The sequence below is a fragment of the Neltuma alba genome, unplaced genomic scaffold (genome assembly GCF_004799145.2).
Source record: "Neltuma alba isolate B1F8T4 unplaced genomic scaffold, ASM479914v2 tig00012377_pilon, whole genome shotgun sequence".
Classification (NCBI taxonomy): Eukaryota; Viridiplantae; Streptophyta; class Magnoliopsida; order Fabales; family Fabaceae; genus Neltuma; species Neltuma alba.
In genome coordinates, this window is record NW_021636875.1 from 347,956 (window position 1) to 374,432 (window position 26,477).

General features: G+C 37.0%; 1 protein-coding gene and 3 pseudogenes across 1 annotated transcript; all 4 read right to left on the minus strand.

The window, feature by feature from the left end:
- Positions 1–615: 615 nt before the first annotated feature.
- On the minus strand, positions 616–4,388 carry LOC114726408 (protein ROOT INITIATION DEFECTIVE 3-like; annotated as a pseudogene).
- Positions 4,389–11,171: 6,783 nt separating this feature from the next.
- On the minus strand, positions 11,172–15,621 carry LOC114726409 (isoleucine N-monooxygenase 1-like; annotated as a pseudogene).
- A 1,882-nt stretch (positions 15,622–17,503) lies between these two features.
- On the minus strand, positions 17,504–19,301 carry LOC114726410 (isoleucine N-monooxygenase 2-like). Its single transcript, XM_028912996.1, has 3 exons — positions 18,679–19,301; positions 18,257–18,593; positions 17,504–18,133 (listed from the first exon to the last, which is right to left on the minus strand). Exons 1-3 carry the CDS (start codon positions 19,299–19,301, stop codon positions 17,504–17,506), a joined length of 1,590 nt encoding a protein of 529 aa, XP_028768829.1.
- Positions 19,302–20,194: 893 nt separating this feature from the next.
- On the minus strand, positions 20,195–22,758 carry LOC114726411 (isoleucine N-monooxygenase 2-like; annotated as a pseudogene).
- Between the last annotated feature and the right edge of the window lie 3,719 nt (positions 22,759–26,477).

A 26,477-nucleotide genomic window follows, 5' to 3' on the forward strand; every position in this document is an offset into this window, starting at 1 on the left:
ATAAAACCCCAAAATTATAAGACGGAAATATTCATTTCGTTAAGTTTTAATTGTTTCTTAAGAAATAAACTCCATCATTGATGTAATGAGACGGACAATAGCGATTCAATCATTTCGAATAAATTAATTTTGCAGGATCGAACAAACTAATTCCATGAATTAATCGTCAATTTCGCAATAAAAAAAATAAATTCAGTTTTGCAACTACGGCGACCAACACAAATAATTACCATTTAGATCAGTACCGTTACGAAAATAGACAGAAAAATATGCGCTAGAGAGAACTCACTTAATGTAGTTCAAAAATTTGTCATCCCATTTCCTTTGTTTTCCCTTCCAATTTGCCAGAAGCTCAGTCAAGTATTGAAGTATTTCCTATAAACAACGAACATTTCACCGTTTACATGTAGCATTTAATTGCCCATCCAAAAAACATGTATAAAAGAGCTCTGTGTTGCGTAGCAGCATATCAGAACTTAGAAGTACCGAGAGGAAGCAAAATTGCCAATAATAACTCGCCAGATAAATCAACTAAGCCTTAGAATTTCTACATTCGAAGGGTAAATTTGAGCAGAGCAAGCAAGAAAATAAAGCGACCTAGTTGCCAGTTTGATCTTAAGTTTTTGTTTGACCACTTTTCAAGAAGTCATCCTCATAGAATTCTTGCAAATCTTCACACATTTTCTTAAATCGGTCAACCATCTGGGCAGATCTCTTGCAATCTGCTTTTAGCCTCTCCATCGCCATTTCAGAGGCAGAGGAGCCCTGGTTCTGGTTTAAAAGGTTAAAAACAGAGGTTTTATCGAGGTTAGAAGATTGAATAACGGCATTTTACCAAAAAAAATCAATGCAAAATGAGACTAATGATGAGAATATATCTATCGGTTAATCGTCCATGCGCAACAAACCTGAAATTCCTTGGTTTGATTAAGTATCGCCCGACAAGACATGTATGAAACATCCAAACCGATCCTGTCATCGTGAACTCGTGAAGGCTAACAACCATCTCAACATCTGAAGCTTCATTTGTTGTTGAATTTGAGTATTTTTCCAATGGAGGGGGTAATAAAGATCCCTGCTTTCTTGAGCACGATTGTGAAGTTGAAGTACGCTTGCTTGAGTCAAGCTGTTTTCTAACAACGAGAATATTATTTACAGGCCCTGCCATATTGACATGCACTCTTGCATCAGATGTATCAAGACTTATATTTATCATTAAGTTCTAGTACAGAAAGTGCAGGATGAACATCGAAAAAGTCATAAGCTTATTCTGTATATAACAGTTCATAATAGAAGAGAAAATATCATAACTAAAATGTATTGAACATAAATCTAAAAGAGTCAGATAGAACCTTTTGCGTGCTTGAACATGCGGACAAAATTACGAGTTTTTGCATTCCAAATCCGAATCATTCCATCTTCTGATCCAGAGATTAACAAATTCTCACTTGCACTATATGTTAAGCAAGTAACTGCTTTGCTGTTGAGGGAAGGGGAAAAAGCAGGTTAACTTCTGGTCCAACCAAGCACATTTTTTATTCAAAATCAACGACTATCTAACTTGAGTTTAATGGGTTAAGTGAAGATCCAGGATTGATTTTATTACTATCTGTCATACACCATCATGCGTAAGCCTTTGGACTCAAGGACAAAGCCAAGACATCATAATTTGCACAGAAAATTCAAATCAGCTATCTCAACAGGAATTTTAATTCAATGATAACAGGAACAGCAAGGATCATACTTCTAATTGCATATATTACAAGGCTATGATACCATGAGCTAAGGGGCAAGACCATTTTTGTTATTAATTCCAAAGGTTCACAAATAAAATCCATGATCAGCAATTCAAGATAAATAAAATCTAGTGTCAATAATGGCTTTCATTTTCATACGGAAAACATAAGTCAATGGGGGATCATCATTAGAATCAACAGTACAGATTAATTCAATAGTGGCTTTCAGCCTTCCAGAGCATACAAGGCTCGAAAATACTCATCATGATTATTGGGTTTTCTTTTCCTAAATTTCTAATATAAATCAGCAGGCCACTCATGCTGAAATAACATGTTATACATTGTCCACTGGTGAAATGTAAACCTACAATCCCCTGTCAGAAGCCAATATGCAATGTTTTCAATGGAAAAGAGTACGTCACTGATGCTGGCCAACTAAATTTTCAAATATTGGCTTAAAGAAGGTGCTCCTGGCAATTTGAGGACCAATCTAAGGAAAAATCTAAATTCCAGCCCAATCACCAAGCACCAAACAACTTAGCAAATGCGTCGTCGTGATTTACATGAGGAAAAATATCATGGCAAAGAGAAAACAAACTACCAAAACTTTGGCGAACATGAAGAGTTGAGAGCACGAAGGAGAAAATACGAGCAAACCACTAATAGGGAGGTCGATGTTTCAAGATATGTATACTTAGAAGAGAAGAACTAACCTGTGATTAGAGAATGAACCGATGATATGCATCTCATGATTATGACTACGGATCTTTTCAGCGTTAAGTGCGGCAATAAATATTTTTCCATGTCTACTGCCAGCATAAAAGACATGTTCAGCAGGATCCAGTGCAATCGCATCAATTATTGACGGGAATACTATATTTCTTAGCAGTGTTCCTCTAGATAAGCTCCAAACCTTGGGACCAAAAAAAGAATATCATGACTCGGATCAAAATCAACAGCAGTGCTATATCAGAAAACAATATTTAAGAGAAAAATAGAGATGCCAAGATGTCACAGCCAATTCATATGAGAACACAGCAAATAACGAAGAAACCAAATGTGTGCGCGAGCGCTTTTTAAGAAATAACCATAGAATTTACAATAAAATGGTCCCAATATCAACTTTGTTAAATTTAGAGAACAATGGACACAAATCTAACAGAGCAAATTAGAGTTCATTCTAAGTGTAGTCTACACCAGGTAGCCCTTGGAACAATATTAAGCACTGACCCCTCACTTCTGACGAAAAAACAAAAACAGAAAAATCTAGAACAGACCTATATTTTATTCGTAAAAGATAACTCTTAAATTTAGTTGTGCAGTTCAGCTTCTTCACATTACTACTTTCAAGAAAATATCATATTTATGGCAGACATTTCCTTAGAATAGATGCCTTTCACTTTATATGAGTTATAACACTGACCCTCATAGCCTTTGATTTGACAGACTGTAGAGGATTGTTTTGCGAGCTTTCAGGACAAATCCCCCCTATATTATGAAGCATTTCTTGCTTTGGCACGTGAACATTATGAATTATAATTCCTAAGCATGCTAAACCTCAAGAAATATTTCAAAAGAGGAGGATCTCAGTCATTCGAGCTGCAAAGTAAAAATATCTTTTCTAGTTTGATACATCCTATTACTTAGCTAACACGATACTATAAAAAAAGACACCAAAAAAGCAAAAAGCAAACCAAACCTTACAGGTCCTATCCTCTGCAGCAGAAATTATAATTGCATTACATCCTCCATAGCCAATTACAATGTCAGTTACTGATAAGGTGTGCTCTGAAAAACTATGCTCATAAAGATGACCTGCTTCCTGCCTTTTCAAATCATCAAATATCCTGAAACACGTGGTATATATGACAAATTACTCCTAGAAAATGCAAAAATGGAGAAGAGGAAGAGGAAAGATGAGAATTATATACACGAACAAGGACCAAACTCGTATGCATCCATCTTCTGAACCAGATATCAGTAGTGAGTCATCCTCAGAAAATACTAGGCAAGTTACAGCCCTATAATGAGCATGCCACTTCTTAAGCAATCTGCCAGTTTCAACCTGGAAAACAAAACATGATGTCAATAAAGTTAAAAGGCAACAGCAACTAAGTTTTCATTTTTAATTCATATCTTCCCAACCTAATGCCAGGAGACGTTTACCATATAATGTCTCATCAAAGAGTTACCATACCTCCCAAAAGTATATGTCACCCGATAAACCTCCACCGGCTACATAAGTGCCTGGGTGATTAGCAGCAAGAGGCCTGATCGGCTCAGCTGGAAAGCTCTTGGCTTCTACTTGAGGCTGAGCCATAAGCAATAACATGTCAATCATTATTATTCATCCAAATAAACACATCGGTAAAAATCAGATTATTATTAAAAAAAAAGGCAAAGTTGCAAACAACTTGAAATGCATGAAATGCAATGAAGAAGACAGACCTTGGACCAGGACCAGTAGAGAACCAGACCAGCATTGGCTGAGGAATCTCGGATCTGGGAAGATGCAAGGAAGCGACTGCCCACACTGACGAGGCCATGAGGGGTGGAAGCACAAGTTTTATAGCGCAGTTGCCCTGCCCCCCACCGAAGGTCCCAGCAGTCAACATCAGCATCAACAGAGGATGCTGCCAAAGCAACCTCCATCCTAGAAGTGTTGAAATTGATGTCGAGCAGATTTTCCTCGAGAAAGAAAAGTCCAAATATTAATATCTTTTGTTTGAACGCTGTCAATTTCAAAAAAATAAGTGGACGCTTATTGCCAGACTAGAATATCTATGTATTGATTAATTTTATCATGTACCATACATAGCGATATTTACTTGATAAAAATCTTCAAGCAAGGAATAAATATTCTTCACCGTGATTTTTTAGTATAGTTACTTTAGGAAGTTGTCGTAGCCAAAAGGAAAATGAGCTAGCTTGTCAATGTATGCTTTAACGGGAAGCAAGCAAGCATTTAAGCTTGAAATTATCATGCATGCTCCGATTCAAGAGGCCATAAATAAATGACAAGGGGAAATGCATAAGAATCGCATGGTGTTCCAGAATGAAGAAATACAGAGTATACAAATCATGTTGCTGTTTCAGGGGGAAACTACACGTGGTGGATAGCCAGTAATAAGACAAAGTGAAAGTGAGCGAACGGGAGAACTAACTGATGAAGAAAAACACATTCAAAAAAATAAATAAAATAAAATAAGAAGCAAGTTATCTTCAAGTTGCCGACGAGGGTGCGAGGTGAACTTACTTAACTTGAGGCTATGACGGAACGATGAGTTGTGCGGCGGGAGCGCTGAGGTGCGATGCGTGTTGTGCAGAATGAAGCCAGGACTACGAGGCGGTCGGAGTCGACTCTCTAGCAAGCTTACTATATGTTGCCTAATTGGGCAAACATGAAAATTGCGCGCCCTATTAAACCGTATATTATACTATTAGCGTTTTCTTTTTGAGGTATGAAAACCCGATTCAACCTGCCGATAAAAATTATTTTGAATATAATTTAAAAAAAAAAAAAGGAGTATTGTCTTTGTCCATTCTATTGCAACCAATCGTGATATGGGTTCGCTCTAATTACATGTATTATATAATGTACTTGCCATGCATATTCAATTAATTTATTTACATTTAAACAATATTTTGCACGAGGATGAATTATTTTTTCTTGAATGAAATGGATAATTCTCATTGCAAAATAAACTATACAAAGTCAGGCGATATACAAGCAACAGGATTTACATGATTAAATTGATAGTGGAAAAACTTTTTAAGGAATGCCTAACTATAACACAAATATTTATCAAAATATTTTCACCAGTATAATTCTCACTCGAAAAGAGACAGTGATTCCTTGCCTCCCATAATTTTCAACAAGTTGTGTAAAATCCAATTTTCCAAGAATCCTCTAGGTTTGGATGCTGCAGTTGATGAGTTAACCAGTAAGCAATGTCTTTTCCAAAAAAATCTATGTGCATATCATTTGGGAGAACTTTCTTCCACACTGAAGAAACTAAAGGATAAGCCTTAAAGACATGATTAAGGTCCTTTCTGTCTGCACAGCAGAGAGTACATCTCTGATATAATGTTATACCTCTTCTATATCTTTTAGTATTAGTGAGCAATTCCCTTTTAACAAGAAGCCAAGTAAAGGTCTGTACCCTCTTAGCCATTGGAACTTTCCATGTCTAGGTCTACTTTTTTTTAGCATTGTTCCAATTCAGGTTTTTTGAAACTTGATAAGCTGACCTGGTGGCATGAAATCTCTAGATTTCGTCAGGTGCCAAAAGCAGGAGTGAGGTTGAGCATTTTGATCAATTGAAATTGCCGTTAAATCTTTGAGGACATGTGGAGGTAAAAGATTATAAAACATGCTCCACTTCCATTGGATCATGTATCGATGCTTTTTATAATTAATAATAATAACCGGAAAAATGATAAGATACACTAAGTTTATACTAAATCATTAATTATTTCCGTTTACCAGTTCCTTGAACGTTCACAAACAAAATAGCTGTGCTTACATCCATTAAGAGAAAAAGAAACAGCTGGGCTAATTTATAATTTACTCGATTGCGTCTTTCAAGATTTTCTAATTTTTTTATTCATCTAACTTATATAAAGTATTATATTTATTAGCTAAATGAGCCACTAGAGAAATTATCCGCCCCAACTTCTGTCGTGTGTATAATTTGTTAATATTGCCAATTCAACCTCTCTATATATAATTAATTGATGTTTAAACAACTATGAAACCAAATAAAAACAACTCTCATAGTGTGGTTATACATTTATAAAATCCTAACCTAATTTATTTTTGGTTCAACATTTTATTGAACTCCGGAAAACAAGACACATTTTATTCTCGTCATTCATTGAACTGCTAATTTTATAATTTTTTAATCACTTTTTTTGGTAAAACACGGTCTAATTAAATTTCTTTACAGCTTATTAAGCTTTATTTTTATTTTTTTTCTCTGCCCTTGTACCCAAGACGGTAAAGAATGTAAAAGCCAAGAATTAAGATGCGAATTATGTGAGTGAGCAAATATTGGCTCGGACGATCCGGCAAAGGAATGTCATTTTCGTTGGCCGGATCGGTCCTGAATCCAAACCGCGTTCACAGTCTTGTGTTTAAGCTTCGTATAATTAAATTATTAATGCCATTCCACTTAACTCATTTAATTTGAATTATTGTACTTCATATAATGAATTTTTACTGTTTCACAATGCTTCACTGAATAACACAAATATATTAACATGCAAACTAGCTATGAATATGCTTATCAGTTATTACTCTACTTCATCAACTCAGTTATTTTACTGATCGTCGCTTAATTGATGTTACACCAGCACTGCATAAAGATTTGTAGTTAACTCGCAAATGCGTTGCCCAATATTATACTACCTTCGATCCTTAATATAAGATGTTTGACTTTTATTTTGATTCTAAATATAAAACCCCAATCCACTTTGTCTCTTATATTTATATGTTTTTTTTTCTAAAGTAGCCCTTTTAACAATGATAGTTCTAGTTCAATACACTTGATTAGTAAGGATATTTTAGTAAAAACAACACCTATTTATGACAAATAACTAATTAACTCACTTCTTAATCTCTTCAAATTAGTCAACTGGCTCTTATAATTAGGACTGGGGTAGTATAATAAATTGAGAAAATTATTTACACCATTAACGAGATTTTCGTTACTGGTTTTCCATATATTTGTTGGTAGATATAAGTATTTAAAATATATGCGCTTCCGTGTTTGGTTATATTAGGCCGGCCGATATCGACGTTAAGAGTTGGCCGTATACGATCGTCTCTTTGCATCTAATGCTGCCGAAGAAGCCTAGGCCAGCTTGTGCCTTTATTTGAACTTCCGCTTCTCCTTGTATACAAATTAATTACAGCAATAATCAACAGAGCTTAATCTCGACCCTTGAGCAAAAGCAGTGTAATGGGAGATCCCATGATGAAGACGACTCTAACGAAGCCAAGAATGGAACTTGAAGAACTGTACCGAGGAATCCCAGATGAGTCCGTCAACTTCACCTTTCAGGACTTAGCCAAGTTGAATAGTACTTCCCAAGAGAAAGTCAGGCCACCCATTTCACCTGAACCTGATGTTTCCCAACAAGTTCACGGTTCTCCTCCTCCTCATCTGATCAGAATACCCAGCCTCGAATTTACCACCGGCTTGCGCACGCCATCCGACGACAACCGACGCCGCCACCACCGCGACACCCACGTAGACGCGCCATGGGATCCTTATGCCCGTAGTCTAGGACGTGCCAGTGGAGGACGGAGCCCTCGCGTGAGAGCAGGTGAGATGCGGACTCGCGATATAGCACGGGTTTTGATGACATGAGCACGGCGTCGGGAAGAGGGGATGGGCGTCGCCGGCGACCGGGGATTCCCCACTCAAAAATTTGCACCATTTGCAGTACCTACGTCTATGTCTTTCGAACCAGATGCTTGGTAAGTTCCATATGGCAGATATTTAATTTGAATGAAATATAAATTTGTTGGCTATAACAGATATATTAATGGGGACGCCTGCAGGTTTGTGGAAGGGTTTATTGCAGGCAGTGTTTGGAGATGGGCATGGGGGATATGATAGAAGGAAGAAAGTGTATCGAGTGTCTCGGCTTGAGATTCAGCCAAAGGTAACCTAACCGGCTTCCTCTTCCATCTTCATAGTACGCTGTTTCATTCTCATGAATTTAACATTGGCCAAATGATCAAATAATGTCATTTGCCTTGAAAACACCAAACAGAACGACGATATGATCACGGCTACCAGTTCAATCTCTTTCCTCCCCTGATCGGACACTGTTAACTGATATGATTGAAATAGGTTAAATTGTGACCACATCAAATATAATGTTGATTTTACCACGTTGAAAAGAGCGGGAACATGTTGGGTCGAATAATGCATCCTCCCAATTCTATAAAAGATTTAGCACGTTAAATATATAATATATCACCACCTCTACTTCTTAATACAAGATCTCGTTTGATTTTTATTTTGATCCTAAATATAAACCCCAATCCATTTTGTCTCTCATATTATCTATTTTTTTCAACATAGTACTTTGTAATAATGATAGTTACGTTCTAGCCAATATACTTGATTAGTAAAGATATTTTAGGAAAGACAACACATATTTATTACAAATAATAACTTAACTTATTTATTAATCTGCTCAAATTAGTCAACTAGCTCTTATATTTAGGAACTGAAAGTAGTATTAGTTAGATAATTTTGAATAGAGTTAATAGATCTGGCATTAACAACTCAGCTTGACCCATTCCACCTTGATGGATATTAATTAACTATATATAGAGAATTAGAAACGGCATTTGGACTCTTGCTTTACTACAAAATTTTTGTCATTTCCTCTTTTTTTTTTTCAACTTCCAAGTCAAATATACAAACAATTTAAATATTATTTATTTTTTATCTCAGCAATTTACTATTTCATCCAAAGAAGCTGCGTATTAATTTATTGTCGGGTTTGGGAGTGAAGGTACATAGAAAAAGCGGGGAAGGTATGGTGCTGGGGATGGAGGTACCCAAGCACACTGAAGCAAGTGGAGCTAAAGTGGGCCGAGAAAGGCCCAAGAAGAAGCAGAGACAAAGGATATAACAGTCATTACAGTGGCATGGCGTCTTCTATATCAAGAGGCCCAGTGAGCCCAAGGGCCCGCCATCTTGATGAACCTTCCTTCGTTGCCCCATCCTCCTATTCTCCTTATTCTTCTCCCCTCCGCCACCACCACCTCCCTCTTTAGCTCTTCTCTTACACACAAGCCGTGGATGCCTACCACATGCCTCCTAAATTAAACAAACTTCTTTTACTGATGCAGTCCCAGAAATTTTTTCATGAGTTTGAATTTTTCACTTTGAATCTCATTAATTTTTTTGGCTCGCTTTGTTAGTTTGTTTTTGGCTTCATTTACCTTGTCCATTCGCTTTGTTTCATTAAAGCTTTATTGTTTACTTTTTATGGTCTTCTCTCCCAGCTTAATTGATCTCCCTTCTCTTGTATTGTGACAAGACATGCTTATATATATTTACTTAATGTGTAAGATCACATTGATCAACTGAATTAATCGTCAAGGGGATAATTATCAAATATCAGCACCAATATAATTAAGACATCTTCTAATTTCTTCGATGGACATTCAATCAGGCTCGCTCAAGGTAGCATTTTAGCCTGTCTTGTACTTCTTTCCTTTGCTTTAGATCATATCTATACAATTAAGGTCTCTATCTTCTGTACGGAGCGAGATTAATTGAGCCAAACATTCAGGCATGGTAATGAAACCGTTTGATATATTATAGTAATCCCTCCTAAAAAGATTTTTTAACTAAATCATGCATTTTAAGAAAATAGTTAGAATTAATTAAAAGTAATAAGTATGTTAAAATTTAACTCCTTTTTTTTTTCAAAGTATGTCCTTATTTAATAAATGGATAAATAAGAGAAAGAAATATTAATAATGAAACAAATGAAGAGAGATAATGTAATATAAGAAAAAGACAAGGAGAAGGAATAAAAAGCTAATTACGGGTAAAATTGGTAAGCATTTATTTAATGTTTAGACACCCAAATCTAGGATCTTTTAAAAGGACAAATTTTTTTTCAAATTTTCGGGATGTTATAAAAGGGACCGGAGCGAATATAAGATTACTACGTGCTCCTCTGTCCTCTGTGTGTCTCTGCACATGGCCCATGTCAGCGAAGGTTGCGCATATAGGGCACAAATTGGAATCGAATACATAATGATTATGATCACTATATCAGCAAGAAGACAAGAAGACACTTAAAATATCGTTCTCCTGAGTATTTGATTAGCTTATATATTAATATTGCTGTATTTGCTTGGCTTAATTAATCAAAGGGAAACCTCATTGGGCAATCTTGGTCTTCATCTATAATAAAGCGACGTTATATTGTAGCACCTTGGGCACTGTCAGTCTATAAATAATACTATCTCTGATTCTAATTATAGGAGCTAGTTAACTAATTTAAGAAGATTAAAGAAAGAAGTTAAGTTAGTTATTTGTAATAAATATGTGTAATCTTTCTTAAAATATTCTTACTCATTAAGTTTATTGGTTATAACTACCATTGTGAAGAGGACTGTTTTGGAAAAAAATTGTATAAATATGAGACACAAAATAGATTAGGGTCTTATATTTAGGATCAAAATAAAAGTCAAATAAAGTCTTATATTAAGTTAAGGACCGGAGGTAGTACTACACTAAGGTTGCGAACAAAGTACAAAGGATTGGAGTCAAATACACATAGATTCTGATCACGACCTCGACATACAGGCAGACAAAAAGACATTTAAGATATTTTATTCTCCTGATTATTTGATTGGCCTATATATTATAATATTATATGAGCTTGGCTTAATTAATCCAACGGGTAAACCTCATCAGGTAACCTCGGTTTTGCAGCAACCGCAAGTGGTTGAGAGATGAAGGGTTCATTCTCAGACTCAACAAGCTCAATCGTTGGATTTGGTGGCGCACTCCAAGTGAATCCATGGATCAACCTGGCAAGTAACATCACAGAGAGAGTGGTCCCGAGCACCACTCCTGGACACCCACGTTTTCCTGTTGTGAAGGTTATGAAACGCAGATCTGTTTCTGTCAAGAACATATCGGAACCATCATCCATGAGGTGTCGTTCTGGTTTGAACTTAAGAGGGTCCTCACACACCTCAGGGTTTCGCCCTAGCTCCTGTCTACTCAGTAACACGTGGCTGCCCTTCGGGATGAAGTAGTTGCAAACCACTGTGTCACAAATAGGCGCGCAGGAGACGTTGAATGGAGCAATGGGGTGAAGGCGAAAGGCTTCTCTTAGGCAGGCTTTGATGTAGTTGAGTTTTGGTATGTCTGATTCTTGCACAAGCCTGTCCTTACCTGCTACTCGGTCCAATTCTTCGGTGGCTTTTAGAAGAACTTCTAGCCGGTTCATCATTTCTGCGAGTGCCCATCCTGCGGCATTCGATGGATTGTCCACTGTTGCAAACATAAGTTCCTGCAAAATAAATTAATGAAATTCATATTAACTTTGGCTGCTGCTTCATTAAATCTAGTTCTCTAAACTTCTCCCTCTTAAAAAATAGTAAAAAAAACATTAAAAAATTGAAGGATAATATATGTGTGTGTGTGTGTGTGTGTGTGTGTGTGTGTGTGTGTGTGTGTGAAGTAGACAAGAGCATTAACTGTAATTTGAGCTTTGATTTCCTGCATGGACAATAAAGGATTATTGTTAGCATCCTTGAGAGAAATCATAACATCAAGCAAGTCCTCAGTTTTAGTCTTGGTGCCATCCTTCCATTCTTTGATTCTTGCTTCAATGATGGGATCGTGATACTTGTTCACTGTCCTCAGACCATTCTTCAACTGTCTCTTTTGCCCATCCAAGTCCAGTCCCCTCAAGCATGGAACGAAGTCATAAACACAAAAGCCATATAAGTGTTTGATTATTATGAAGAGTGCACCAACTTGCTCTATTTCCTCAAAGCCCGGCCCGCCATCCTCGCTACCCTCTCCAAAATACCTGTTACAGAAATATTAAACAAATTATTAAGGCATGTGTGATTACGACTTTTAAAAACTACTTTTTTCTTTTCGACTTTCAAGAATTACAATCAAAGTTATTCGGATGGATGTTTTGATGAAATCTTATATTTGGTGATAGTTGAGTTGATTTTAAGAGTTATCAATACATAACAAAGAAACTATCGGATGTGTGTGTGTGTGTGTGTGTGTGTGTGTGTGTTACCTTTTATTGAAGATCGTTTTCCTTCAGTTATTCCCACAGAAATGCTCAGCAGCAATCCTCACATTCACAAGGCCCCCTTCATTGTTATTCTGACTCATATAAACGTAGCGCACAAGGTTATCAGCCTCCCCATTCTTTCGTCATGAAGCCACCTATGCCTGGCCGGAGAAAGCAAGTCCTTCACTACCATCTGCTTCATCTTCTTCCATTGCTCTCCATATGGCACGACGCCTGCCGTTAAATAGCCACGTGAGATGAGATGAGCGGACATGCTGTCAGGCCTTGACGCAAAGATATCGTCTTGTTAATTTCTTCAAGAACTCGCAGGCTATAGTAGGGTTAATCACTGGAATCACATGCATGGACATTTCCCAGTTTGATACATGCAATTTCAGTGTTTAAGTTTTTCATAAGTTCGTGTATCCATTTGGACACAGAATTGCTCGAAAGCATTTGAGGTAAGTTACCAATAATAGGCCACGGTTTGGGACCTGGAGGGAGTCTGTGTTTGCTGGATGGCGGAGGGACAGCGTGAGGTTATTTTAGGGTTTTGATGAGCATGAAGAGAGCAATTACGAAGATCATGAGATAGGACCAAAAAGGTGAAATAAAGGAGAAGAAGGCTGTACACTCCATCATGCGGCTTGAAAACACTTGCAGAGCTTGGCAATGGTTGTGTTCATATGCTTCGAACCCTTTGGCCACTATTTATATAATGGCTTGCTGTCAAGAACCCAATTTTTTATGGAAAAAATGGTATAATTCGGACGGTAATAGAATATGTTTTCTATGTTGGTAGCCAGCAACCCATTTTTTCTTACAGACACACATATATTCATATTAAAGAGAACGAGAGAGTTATACGTGTCCAAAGATTGTGGTCACATCGACCACTGTGTTCGTAAGCAAGGAACGTAAGCAGGGGCGAAGCCTCGTTTGAGTACAATTAAAGAATTAAATTAGCTACCGTCCTTCTTTTCACCATCCAATATTTAGGTTCCGACCGACGCATAAGTTGAGCTAAGTAATTCCAATTAATTTAGTACATTTTAACCAAAAGTTTCTGTAACAATGAAAATGCTTATTGAACGCTCTTAATTTAACCAAAAGTTTCTCGCGGCAGAAATGTATTTATCATGTCAATTTCTCTTGGTCATTGAGATTCATGGGCAGGGCAATATAAATTAATATTTAAGGATATATATATATTACCTCCTCCTTTCCTTTCTTCTTTCAAACAAATAAAAATGACTGAAGTTTTTAGTTGGAATCATGTTAGGTCCAATTCCTATTACTTTGGCTCAATTATTCGTAGCTGCATATTTACAATGACGATATGATGATCAGTTGGATTTTTGATTAACTAACATTTTTTATATTAACCTCTTATTTTCTTTGTTTTAATCCTAATTCATATAGGAGGTAAAAGTAACACTTTAAACTAATGTTCCATTATTTCAGTATTATTCTCGATTTAATAAGAATAGAATCACACTTTGCAGGATTTGAACCTGCGACATTGGGTTTTGGAGAGCTGCATCATTGAGGAACATCACTACTGTTGCCGCACCTTCCTTATATTTACAGCTGCACCTCCTTTATTCTTGTCGTTCAATGAATCCCGCTATCCAAAAGAGCAGCAAACATAAGGAGTCTCTATTTTGATTCCGTCCAAATACTAAAGCGTCAATATTTTCGGGACTTCCCTAAACTACAGCCTTAATAATGCACGCATACAGAGATGAGTCACGAGTAAATCAGGACGATCCTTTTCCTCCTCAGTTTACGTTTCAAACATGTATAGTCCTTTAATAATGCTACTACAGTCCAAACACTACAAAGGTTTTTTATTTTGTGCATTTAAAGAAGAAGAAGAAGAAGAAAGCGGCGTCGTTATTTTTCATATCATGAATAGATCCACAATTTTATATTCCCTTCCTGGACGAATTAATTTTATAAGCTTATAACACGTTACTAGCATATGCATCAAATTAAGTTCGTTCCAAATATAAATAGTTTTGTTCCAAGAAAGAGACATGTTTGCACCTAATTTCCATGGTATATATGCTTGGGAGTTCAAAAAGGGAAGGACAAGGGGAGATGATGGTTCAACAATGATTTCGCCTTTTCTTCTGAGTGATAGCCATGTAATATAGTGTTTTTAATATAATGGCTAATTCCAAGTCGAACATTGTGTCAGCCTCCGAATAGGAGAGATTGCTCCCACTTAATGTAATTTTTTTCAGGCGGATTGGATCCCGAGTCATTTACCTCGTATAAAGTATTTAACCCAATGTAATTGGTTTTTTTTTTCCCTTTTATTTGAGAACGCCTTCTTCTTCTAAGGCTCCTTCGATATGATGTGAAAACAACCTAGAGTTACTTGCTTAATTTTTAAAAAAAAAAAAAAAAAAGGAAGATTGTGAACGACGTTTTTTTCCCTCTTGTTAGCCTGGCAATATGAAAATTGATGGAATATATAACATACTGCCTGCTCTGCACATGGCACCATAATTAAATTAGCATTTCTAAAGCAAATTATATATTACTCAAATAATTTTTTGCTAGATTCGTAGGTCATGTTTAATAGAAAGCTATATATATATATATATAAAGTTATAAATATTTTATGTAGAGAACACCTGGTTCATGTTCCCGGCAACCATATATCGTTAAGGGGAAATGGGCAGAAAACAAGATTGCTAGATGATAATTATGACAATAACCAAGAGAGCTTAATCTCGACCCTTGAGCAAAAGCAGTGTAATGGGAGATCCCACGATGAAGACGACGACTCTAACGAACCCAAGAATGGAACTTGAAGAACTGTACCGAGGAATCCCAGATGAGTCCGTCAACTTGTCCTTTCAGGACTTAGTTACCTACTACTTCCGAAAAGAAAATCAGGTCACCCATTTCCCCTGAACCTGCTGTTTCCCAACAAGTTCGCGGTTCTCCTCCTCCTCATCTGATCAGAATATCCAGCCTCGAATTTACCACCGGCTTGCGCACGCCGTCCGACGACAACCGACCCCCCGTCGCCACTGCGACTCCCACATAGACGGACCATGGGATCCTTATGTCCGTAGTCTAGGACGTGCCAGTGGAGGACGGAGCCCTTGTGTGAGAGCAGGTGGGGATACGGACTCGGGATATAGCACGGGGTTTGATGACGTGAGCACGGCGTCGGGAAGAGGGGGTGGGCGTCGCCGGCGACCGGGGATTCCCCGCTCAAAAATTTGCACCATTTGCAGTACCTACGTCTATGTCTTTCGAGCCAGATGCTTGGTAAGTTCCATGTGGCAGATATTTAATTTCAATGAAATATAAAATTTGTTGACTATAACAGATATATTAATGGGAGCGCCTGCAGGTTTGTGGAAGGGTTTATTGCAGGCAGTGTTTGGAGATGGGCATGGGGGATATGATAGAAGGAAGAAAGTGTATCGAGTGTCTCGGCTTGAGATTCAGCCAAAGGTAACCTAACCGGCTTCCTCTTCCTTCTTCACAGTGTGCTGTTTCAGTCTCATGAATTTAACAACATTGGCCAAATGATCAAATAATGTCATTTGCCTTGAAAACACCAAACAGAACGACGATATGATCACGGGCTACCAGTTCAGTCTCTTTTTCCCCCGGATCGGACACTATTAACTGATATAATTGAAATAGGTTTAAACTGTGACCACATCAAATATAATGGTGATTTTACCTTGTCGAAAAGAGCTAGAACATGTTGGGTCGAATAATACTTCCTCCCAGGTCTATAGAAGATTTAGCATGTTAAATATATAATATGTTATTAGTTAGTTAATTTTGAATAGAGTTAATAGATCTAGCATTAACAACTCAGCTTGACCCATTCCACCTTGATGGATATTAACTAACTATATAGAGAGAATTAGAGACGGCATTTGGACTCTTGCTTTACTACAAAATTTTTGTCTGTTCCTCTTTTTATTTTTCCACTTCCAGGTCAAATATATAAACAATTTAAATATTATTTATTTTTAATCTCAGCAATTTATTATTTCATCCAAAGAAGTTGCGTATTAATTTATTGTCAAGTTTGGAAATGAAGGTACATAGAAAAAGCGGGGAAGGTATGGTGCTGGGATGGTAGTACCCAGACACACTGAAACAGGGGGAGCTAAAGTGGGCCGAGAAAAGCCCAAGAAGGAGCGGAGACAAAGGGTATAACAGTCATTACAGTGGCATCACGTTTTCTATGTCAAGAGGCCCAGTGAGCCCAAGGGCCCACCATCTTGATGAACCTTCCTTCATTGCCTCATCCTCCTATTTCCCTTATTCTTCTTCCCTCCCCCCGCCCAAGGGCCCACCATCTTGATGAACCTTCCTTCATTGCCTCATCCTCCTATTTCCCTTATTCTTCTTCTCCCCCACCGCCGCCGCCGCCGCCCCCCCTTTAGCTCTTTTCTTACAAACCCTAGATGCCACCTGCCTCCTAAATTAAGCAAACTTCTTTTACTGATGCAGTAGTGCCAGAACATTTTTTGTTGCCCAGAAGAGTTTGAATTTTTCACTTTGAATCTCTTTAATTTTTTTTGCTCGCTTTGTTAGTTGTATGTTGCTTTATTTAATTTGTCCATTCGCTCTATTTCATTAAAGCTTTATTGTTTACTTTGTTTGGTCTTCTTATTAATCTCCCTTCGTTCTCTTGCTTACGTATGTATTGTGACAAGAAGTTCTTACACACACACACACTTAATGTCCAAGATTATTGATAAACTGAATTAATCATCAAGTGGATAATTATTAAATATCAGCACTAGTACAATTAAGATATCTTTTAATTTCTTCGATGCACATCCAATCAGGCACGGTCAAGCTAAGGTCGGAAAAAAAAAATTAACACGTTAGCCTGTCTTTTACATTTCTTCTGATTATTTGATTGGCTTATATATTAATATCACTATATTAGCTTGGCTTAATTAATCCAAGAGGTAAACCTCATTAGGCAGCCTTGGTTTTGCAACGACCACTAGTGGCTGAGAGATGAAGGGTTCATTCTCAGACTCAACAAGCTTGATCGTTTGATTTGGTGGAGCACTCCAAGCGAATCCATGGATCAACCTAGCAAGCAACATCACACAGAGAGTGGTCCCAAGCACCACTCCTGGACATCCACGTTTTCCTGTTGTGAAGGTTATGAACCGCAGATCTGTTTCTGTCAAGAACACATCAGAGCCATCGTCCATGAGATGTCGTTCGGGTTTGAACTTAAGAGGCTCCTCCCAAACCTTAGGGTTTCGCCCTAACTCCTGTCTGCTCAGTAATACGTGGCTGCCTTTTGGGATGAAGTAGTTGCCAACCATCGTGTCACAAATCGATGCACGGGGGACACTGAATGGAGCAACGGGATGAAGACGAAAGGCTTCTCTTAGGCAGGCTTTGATGTAGTTGAGTTTTGGTATGTCTGATTCTTGCACAGGCCTGTTCTTACCTACTACTTGGTCCAATTCTTCGGCGGCTTTTATAAGAACTTCTGGCTGGTTTATCATTTCTGCGAGTGCCCATTCTGCGGAATTCGATGGATTGTCCACTGTTGCAAACATTAGTTCCTGCAAAATAAATGAAGTTCCGATTGGTTTTTGTTATTGCTTTAAATCAAGTTCTATAAACTTCATCTCAGAAAAGCATTAAAAAAATTGATAGATATATATCAAGTAGGCAAGAGCATTAACTATAATTTGCGCTTTGATTTCCTCCATGGACAATAGGGGGTTATTATGAGCATCCTTGAGAGAAATCATGACATCGAGCAAGTCCTCAGTTTCAGTCTTGGTGCCATCCTTCCAGTGTTTGATTCTCGCTTCAATGATGGGATCATGATGCTTGTTCATTATCCTCAGAGCATTTTTCAACAGTCTCTTTTGCCCATCCAAGTCAAATCTCCTCAAGCATGGCACGAAGTCAGAAACGCAGAAGGCATATAAGTATTTGACAATTACAAAGAGTGCACCCACATGCTCTATTTCCTCAAAGCCTGGCCCCCCATCCTCACCACCCTCTCCAAAATACCTATTACAGAGATATAAAACAGATTATTAAGACATGTTTGATTTGAGGCATTATATCATAGATATGGCAAACTTTTGGATGTCACCTTTTATTGAAGATCGTCTTCCTTAAGACATTCCCACAGAAATGCTGAGCAGCAATCCTCACATTTACAAGGCCTCCTTCATTGTTATTCTGACTCATATAAACGAAGCGCACGAGGCTGTCAGCCTCCTCCATTCTTTTGTCATGAAGCCATCGATGCTTGGCAGGAGAAAGCAAATCCTTCACCACCATCTGCTTCATCTTCTTCCATTGGTCTCCATATGGCACGATGCCCGCTGTTAAATGGCCACGTGAGATGAGATGAGTGGACATGCTCATAGGCCTTGACACAAAACTGTCGTCTTGTTTCTTCAAGAACTCGCAGGCTATAGTAGGGTCAATCACCGGAACCACATGAACATTTCCCAGCTTGATACATGCAATCTCAGTGTTTAAGTTTTTCATAAGATGGTGTATCCATTTGGACACAGACTTGCTCGAAAGCATTTCAGGTAAATTACCGATAATAGGCCACGGTTTGGGGCCTGGAGGGAGTTTACGGAGTGGTGTAGGGGTAGAGCGAGGGTATTTTACGGTTCTGGTGAGTATGAAGAGAGGAATTGCGATGATGATGGAATAGGACCAAAATGGTGAAATGAAGGAGAAAAAAGCTGTACGCTCCATCCTGTGGCTCGAAAACACTTGCAGAAATTGGTAATGGCTGGGTTCATGTGTTTTGGACTCTTGGACCATTATTTATATGATGATTTGTTGTGACGAACCCAACATTTTATGAAAAAAATGAGTAATTGTTCGGATGGTAATAGAATATGTCTTCTATGTTTGTTGCCAACAACCCAAATATTCATATTAGATTAGAGGGCGAGAGAGTTATAGATGTTCCAAGATCATGGTCGTTCGCAAGCAGTGGCGGAGCCTCGTTTGAATAATGCAATAAAAGAATTAGCCGCCATCCTTTTAAGATATAATCTTGCGAGTCTCTAAAATAAGGACCATTTTAATTTGTGTCCGTCCAAACACTAAATAAATCATCATTATTTTGGAGATTTCTCTAAAAAATACGGAATCAGTTTCAATGCTAATCACCTTGATAAGCACCCTAAACTCATCAGATCTGAACCGTCTATATCTTATTTAAACAGTTCAGATTTAAAATTTGTGATTAATCTTTTTTAAATAAAAAATTATTTTTTTGGGAAACAATGATAGTTAAAATATTATCTCTATTTTAGATTTTATATATATTAAAATAATTATTTTGAATCAATAAAAATGAAAAAGAAATCAAATCTAGATTATTCAAATGAGGTATGGGTGATTCAGATCTAATAAGTTTAAAGTACTCATCAAAATGATAAGCATTGAAACTAGTTCCTACAAAAGCATTCTCATTTTCTATATCTTGAATAGATCCGCAATTAACTTCGTTCCAAATATAAACAGTTTTGTTCCAAATGTCAACAAGAAGACAGAAAGACAGGAAGACGCTTAAATTTTTATTCTCCTGATATATTATTTGATTGGCTTGTATATTAATATTATATTAGCTTGCTTAGTTAATCCAATAGGTAAACCTCATTAGGCAGCCTTGGTTTTGCAGCGACCACAAGTGCTTGAGCGATGAAGGGTTCATTCTCAGACTCAACAAGCTCAATCGTTTGATTTGGTGGAGCACTCCAAGCGAATCCGTGGATTAACCTAGCAAGCAACATAACACAGAGAGTGGTCCCAATCACCACTCCTGGACATCCACGTTTTCCTGTTGTGAAGATTATGAAACGCAGATTTGTTTCTGTCAAGAACACATCGGAACCATCATCCATAAGGTGTCGTTCTGGTTTGAACTTCTGAGGGTCCTCCCAAACTTTAGGGTTTCGCCCTAGCTCCTGTCTGCTCAGCATCACGTGGCTGCCCTTTGGGATGAAGTAGTTGGAAACCACTGTGTCACTCATAGGCACATGGGGGACACTGAATGGAGCCATGGGGTGAAGGCGAAAGGCTTCTCTTAAGCAGGCTTTGATGTAGTTGAGTTATGGCATGTCTGATTCTTGAACAAGCCTGTCCTTACCCACTACCTGGTCCAATTCCTCAGTGGCTTTTCGAAGAAGTTCCGGCTGGTTCATCATCTCTGCCAGTGCCCATTCTGCGGCGTTCGATGGATTGTCCACCGATGCAAGCAGAAGTTCCTGCAAAATAAATAAATTTCCGATTAATTTTCATCATTGCTTTAGAGCGAGTTCTACAAATTTCTCCTTCTTAAAATGCATTTAAAAAAAAAAAAAGGAATTTGAAGGACATATGGAGTAGACAAAAGCGTTAACTGCAATTTGCGCTTTGATTTCCTGCGTGGACAATAGGGGGTTATTGTAGCATCCTTGAGAGAAATCATAACATCAAGCAAGTCCTCAGTTTTAGTCTTGGCACCATCCTTCCACTTTTCAATTCTTGCTTCGATGATGGGATCATGATACTTGTCCACTATCCTCGTAGCATTCTTCAACAGTCTCTTTTGCCCATCCAAATCGAGTCCCCTCAAGCATGGCACAAAGTCAGAAACACAGAAGGCATATAAGTATTTGAGCATTACGAAGAGTGCACCCACGTGCTCCATTTCCTCAAAGCCTGGCCCTCCATCCTCGCCACCCTCTCCAAAATACCTGTTACAGAAATACAAAACATAAGTTTTCAGGCATGTTTGATCATCGTACAGTTGTAAAAAACTATCTTTTTCTTCTCAATAATTAAATAAAAATAAGAAAAGTCATCTGTGTGTGTGTATGTAGGTGTTTTGATAATACTCTACAGATATTTGAGGTGTTTGGGAGTAATCAATACATCGTTGAAAGTATTTATATAATTTTATAAAGGAAAATTAAAATACTGCACCGTATGGTCTTGGATAATTTCTCTGGAGCGACGGTGCCGAAGTAGCAGTGCCATGACACTTGTCAGGCCCAAAAAATGTACAGTTTACACTGAAGCATGCATGATGATTTTGAGGATTTTCTTTCATATAAGTTCTTTTCTGATTTGAGGGTTTATGAACTTTGACGAGGTTTAGAGGTTCAAATGGAGGAGGATTAGAGCTTGGGGATGCAGACCAGCAGCTCGGTAAAAAACATCACTAATTACCAGTTTCCTCTCCTTTTTCTTCGTTTTTATCTTCTGTGAGGAATGGTTTGCTCTATACCTTGCTTATGTGAATATGCAATTTATATAACCTAACGTTCTTATTGGATTATTTTTGCTGTTTAATTATGGATTAGTGGATGATGATTTTTAGCATTAATTAGTTGCTTAAATAAATATTTTTTCACAATGTGAGCTTTTATGAAATATATATACACTATATTTGTTCTCCAGTGCTAAGACTTTGTTTGTAATCTACAAATGAGAACTTATAATCAGAATAAGAGGGAATAATAAATATGGAATACAATTGAATGTTACCTTTTATTGAAGATTACTTTCCTCATGACATTTCCACAGAAATGCTGAGCAGCAATCCTCACATTCACAAGACCTCCTTCATTGTTATTCTGACTCATATAAATGTAGCGCACGAGGTTATCAGCTTCCTCCATTCTTTTGTCATGAAGCCACCGATGCTTCGTCGGAGATAGCAGGTCTTTGATTATCATCTGCTTCATCTTCTTCCATTGATCTCCATATGGCACGATGGCCGCAGTTAAATAGCATGTGAGATGAGATGAGCGGACATGCTGTTAGGCCTTGACGCAAAAATATCGTCTTGTTTCTTCAAGAACTCGCAGGCTATAGTAGGGTCAATCACTGGAATAACATGGACATTTCCCAGCTTGATACATGCAATATCAGTGTTCAAGTTTTTCATAAGCTGGTGTATCCATTTAGGCGCAGACTTGCTCGAAAACATTTCAGGTAAATTACCAACGATTGGCCATGGTTTGGGACCTGGAGGGAGTCTGTGTTTGCGGAGCAGTGAAGTGGTGGAGCGAGGGTACTTTAGGGTTTTGATGAGTGTGAAGAGAGCAATTACGAAGATCAGGGAATAGGAGACAAAAGGTGAAATGAAGGAGATCAAGAAAGCTTTAAATTCCATGCAAAACTTGGTAATGCTTGGGTTCATATGCTTTTGCATGTCCCTCTGACCATTATTTATAATGATTTGCCATCAGGAACCCAATTTTTTTAGTGGAAAAAATGGGTAATACGAATGATAATAGGGTATGTTTTCCACGTTTGTTGCCAACAACCCAGTTTTTGTTATATATACATGTATATATGCACCCACATATACATACATTCCTACATTTATATTCATATTAAAGAGAGCCAGAGTTATACATATGTGCAAAGGTTGTGATCACATAAAGCATGGCGTAAGCAGGGAACGTGAGCAGTGGGGGAGCCACGTTTGAATAGGATTTAAGAATTAGCTTGGGTCCCTTTGGAATCCGATCAGGCGAAGCCTCACTGAAGACTAATAAACAGAGGAGGAGGAATCGTCCTCATTATTGTTAACTCGTGACTCATCTGATCTACATGTGTACATGATCTTTTGTGTCTCTGGTCTTCCCATGTTAGCCTGTCTTGTACTTCCCCTCTCCTTTCCTCTGCTTTAGATCAGATCTGTGTAATTAACGACCCTGTCTATCTTCTTCATGTAACGAGCGAGAACAACTGAGCCAAACATTCAAGCATGGATTAAGGAAGCCTTTGATACAACATCATGGTTATAAGATTACTTACTGCGTCGTGTACTCTCCTTTGTCTTTTGTGTGTCTCTGCATATTGCCCATGTACGCACGTGCATGTCTTCTACTCCTTTCTTCCCTTCTGCTAATTATTACGACGGCCGGCCCTTTGTTCTTCATTGCCTGTATCCATGAATATAATTAAGCCAATCAAACAGTTAAAACATATGGATTAATTATGATGTGGTGATTAGTTGAGGTGTGTTTGGATGTAGGATAATTAATGAATGGGGAAAGAGAATGAAAGTTAATCGTTCATTGAAAATACTCCTCCGATTCTAAATGTAAAACACATTTTATAGTATAATTATACTATAAAATGGGTTTTACATTTAGAACTTGACCAGTATATAATAAAGCCTCTTTACTGTTTAAGGATTGTCAATTTAATTAACATATCTTCTAATCCCTGTCCCTCTCCAGAGAGGTTTCTCTAAAATACAGCGTTGATAGTGCTCCTGACCAAACAGTTGAGACACTGCAAAGCGTCCTTATTTTGTGCGCTATTTAAAAAATAAGAACTCACACAAACGGTAACACTCACGCACACAAATGTGTGTGTGTGTTTCAGCAGCTTCCCATGACTGAGTGCGTTAATAATGGAGGAAATACACAATGAGAGAGCCGAAGGCATTGTGGCGTGAAATTCATTCTTATTTTAAAACAAAAAAAGCTACTTAGAATGAGAGAAATTAAATAAAATATTTCAGCTAACTCCTCAAATTTCCCTAGGAGTATATATCTTGAATAGATACGCAATTATATTCCCTTCCCGTGGGAATTAATATTCTAAGCTTAGAAGGCGTCAAGAGCATATATACCAAAGTTCGTTTCCAAATATAAACAATTTTGTTCTGAGAAAGAGACTGGTTTACACCAAATTTCCATGGTAAGTTTGGGAGTTCAAAATGGAAAAGGAAGAAGGAAAGTTAATTAAGGAGAAGGGAGATGATTGTTCAACAATAATTTCCCTTTTCTTCTGAGTGATAACCAAATCTTTATTATACAATGGCAGATTTAAATTTTAAAAAAAATCTCACGAAAAGAAGTTTAAAATTATTAGATCTCTAAAAAGGAATTCATTTATCAAAATATATTACTAAACCTGATTTGAAATTTAGTAATTTTCAACTTATTTTTGTGAGACTTTCCCAAAATTCAAACATGATCATCCTCCCAATACGAGACTGCTCACTTATTTGAGAAAACTTTCTTCTTTCAAATTTCCTTAGATACAAAAGAAGAACCTAGATTTGTACTTTGGGGGAAAAAAAGAAGAAGGAAGATTGTCAAAGACGTTTTTTTTCCTTTTATTTACCTCCGTTTCGTTTGACGAGTAAGATGCATGCTACCTAGCTTAGAATTCGAGGGATGATAAGGATGACTTTGGGAGAAAAGAAACTTATTTTTTTATTTAATCTTTACAAAACAAACGCCATAAAGTAAGCAATATGAAAATTGATGCAATATATAATATACTGCCCGCACATGGCACCACAGTTTTTAATTTAGCACGTATATAAAGGAAAATATATGTTAGTGATTATTCTTTGGAGGAAGCCATGTGCCCATGTGCTTTTTGAAGAAATTATGAAGTCTTACTAAAGCGATCACGCTAAACTAACTATAAAGTAATAATAAGGACTTGGTAAAAGCACGACTCATCACGTGAAGGATTAAAAAAATGTTGGTAAAGATGAGAGGTTTTTGAATTCTTCTTAGAATTGATTGAACCAAATCATTAAAGAATATAGTACTTCACCGATAAATTTTACGAAACTTTTAATTGAAGACATCTTTTCGTTTTTTTTAATGATTTAATTGATCAACATTTACATTCCTTCACCTTATATATTCATGCCGCTGAAATTTAATTTGATAAATATTGATGGTATTACATAGAAGGGTTGATTAATACTCCGCAATCGATTTTCCAGTTTGATGTTAATTTTTTTTAGTGAATATGCGAGAGAAAAGAGCAACATCGATGTTATGATAAGTTCATTGACAATAATTATGATGGACTTTTGACAATAATTATGATGGACTTTTATCAGTTCTTGTATATAAATATTCAGCCTGGCTTCTTTGCAAATTAATATTTACAATTTTTTCCAGACCAAAAAAAAAAACATATATTATCCCATCATTCACGAGCTTTTCTAGCTAGCCAGTGACTAACATCATTATTCCCTAAGCTCACACCCTTCCTCCTACTTTAAGTTAACTATCTCTTCTTATCCCTAAACATCACTTTTAAACCCCAAATAATGCCTTTCCTCATTAAACCATCAACTTTAATTTCTTCAATTTCTTAATCACCACGCACACTTCAACTTAATCCTTCCCGATTATTCACACACGTTCTCTTCTCCAATTAACAAATATATTTTCTTAAAATGAAAAAAAAAAGGCCATTTCTGTTATATCCCCGGCATATTAATTACGTTAGATCGTGTAGTATTCATAGCCTACCAAAATTGATGATGTTCTCCAACGCAATTTCAATTTTAGAAGCAATATCGATCCTAAATTCTGCACTTTATATTTATACAAGTAAGGTTTATTAAGAGGAAACGAGATAGCAGGCAAAAAAAAAAAAACGGAAAGGAGATAATAAGCTTGTATATCTTCGACTATCCACAAAGTCAACTATCCCCTTTTGAAACGTGTGAGGCATGAGTACAAGGGCACTGTGTTGAAAAATATATTTTCAACATACTACCTCATATAATTAATATAAGATTTACTTAATTAATTTAAATAAACTAAAAAATTATTAAATTTGTTATTTGTCAAATGTATATATCAGTTGTTTAAAAATATTTTTTTAAATCATTTGTACTAAAATTACCTTTCGATACAAATTTTCTTAACATACGAAATCAATTCGGATAATCTGAAAAAAAAAGTTAAGTAGGAATAAAATGAATCCATATCTTATATTTAGAATTAAACTCAACTTCAAATTAAACCTTATATTAGAAATGGGAGGTATGTATTTTAGCCATTGTTAATAATCTCAATTCTCATCCGTTTACATTTTTTTCCTTCTCAATAACTATTTTATTTTCTCCGTGGAAACCATTTTATTTACTAGAAG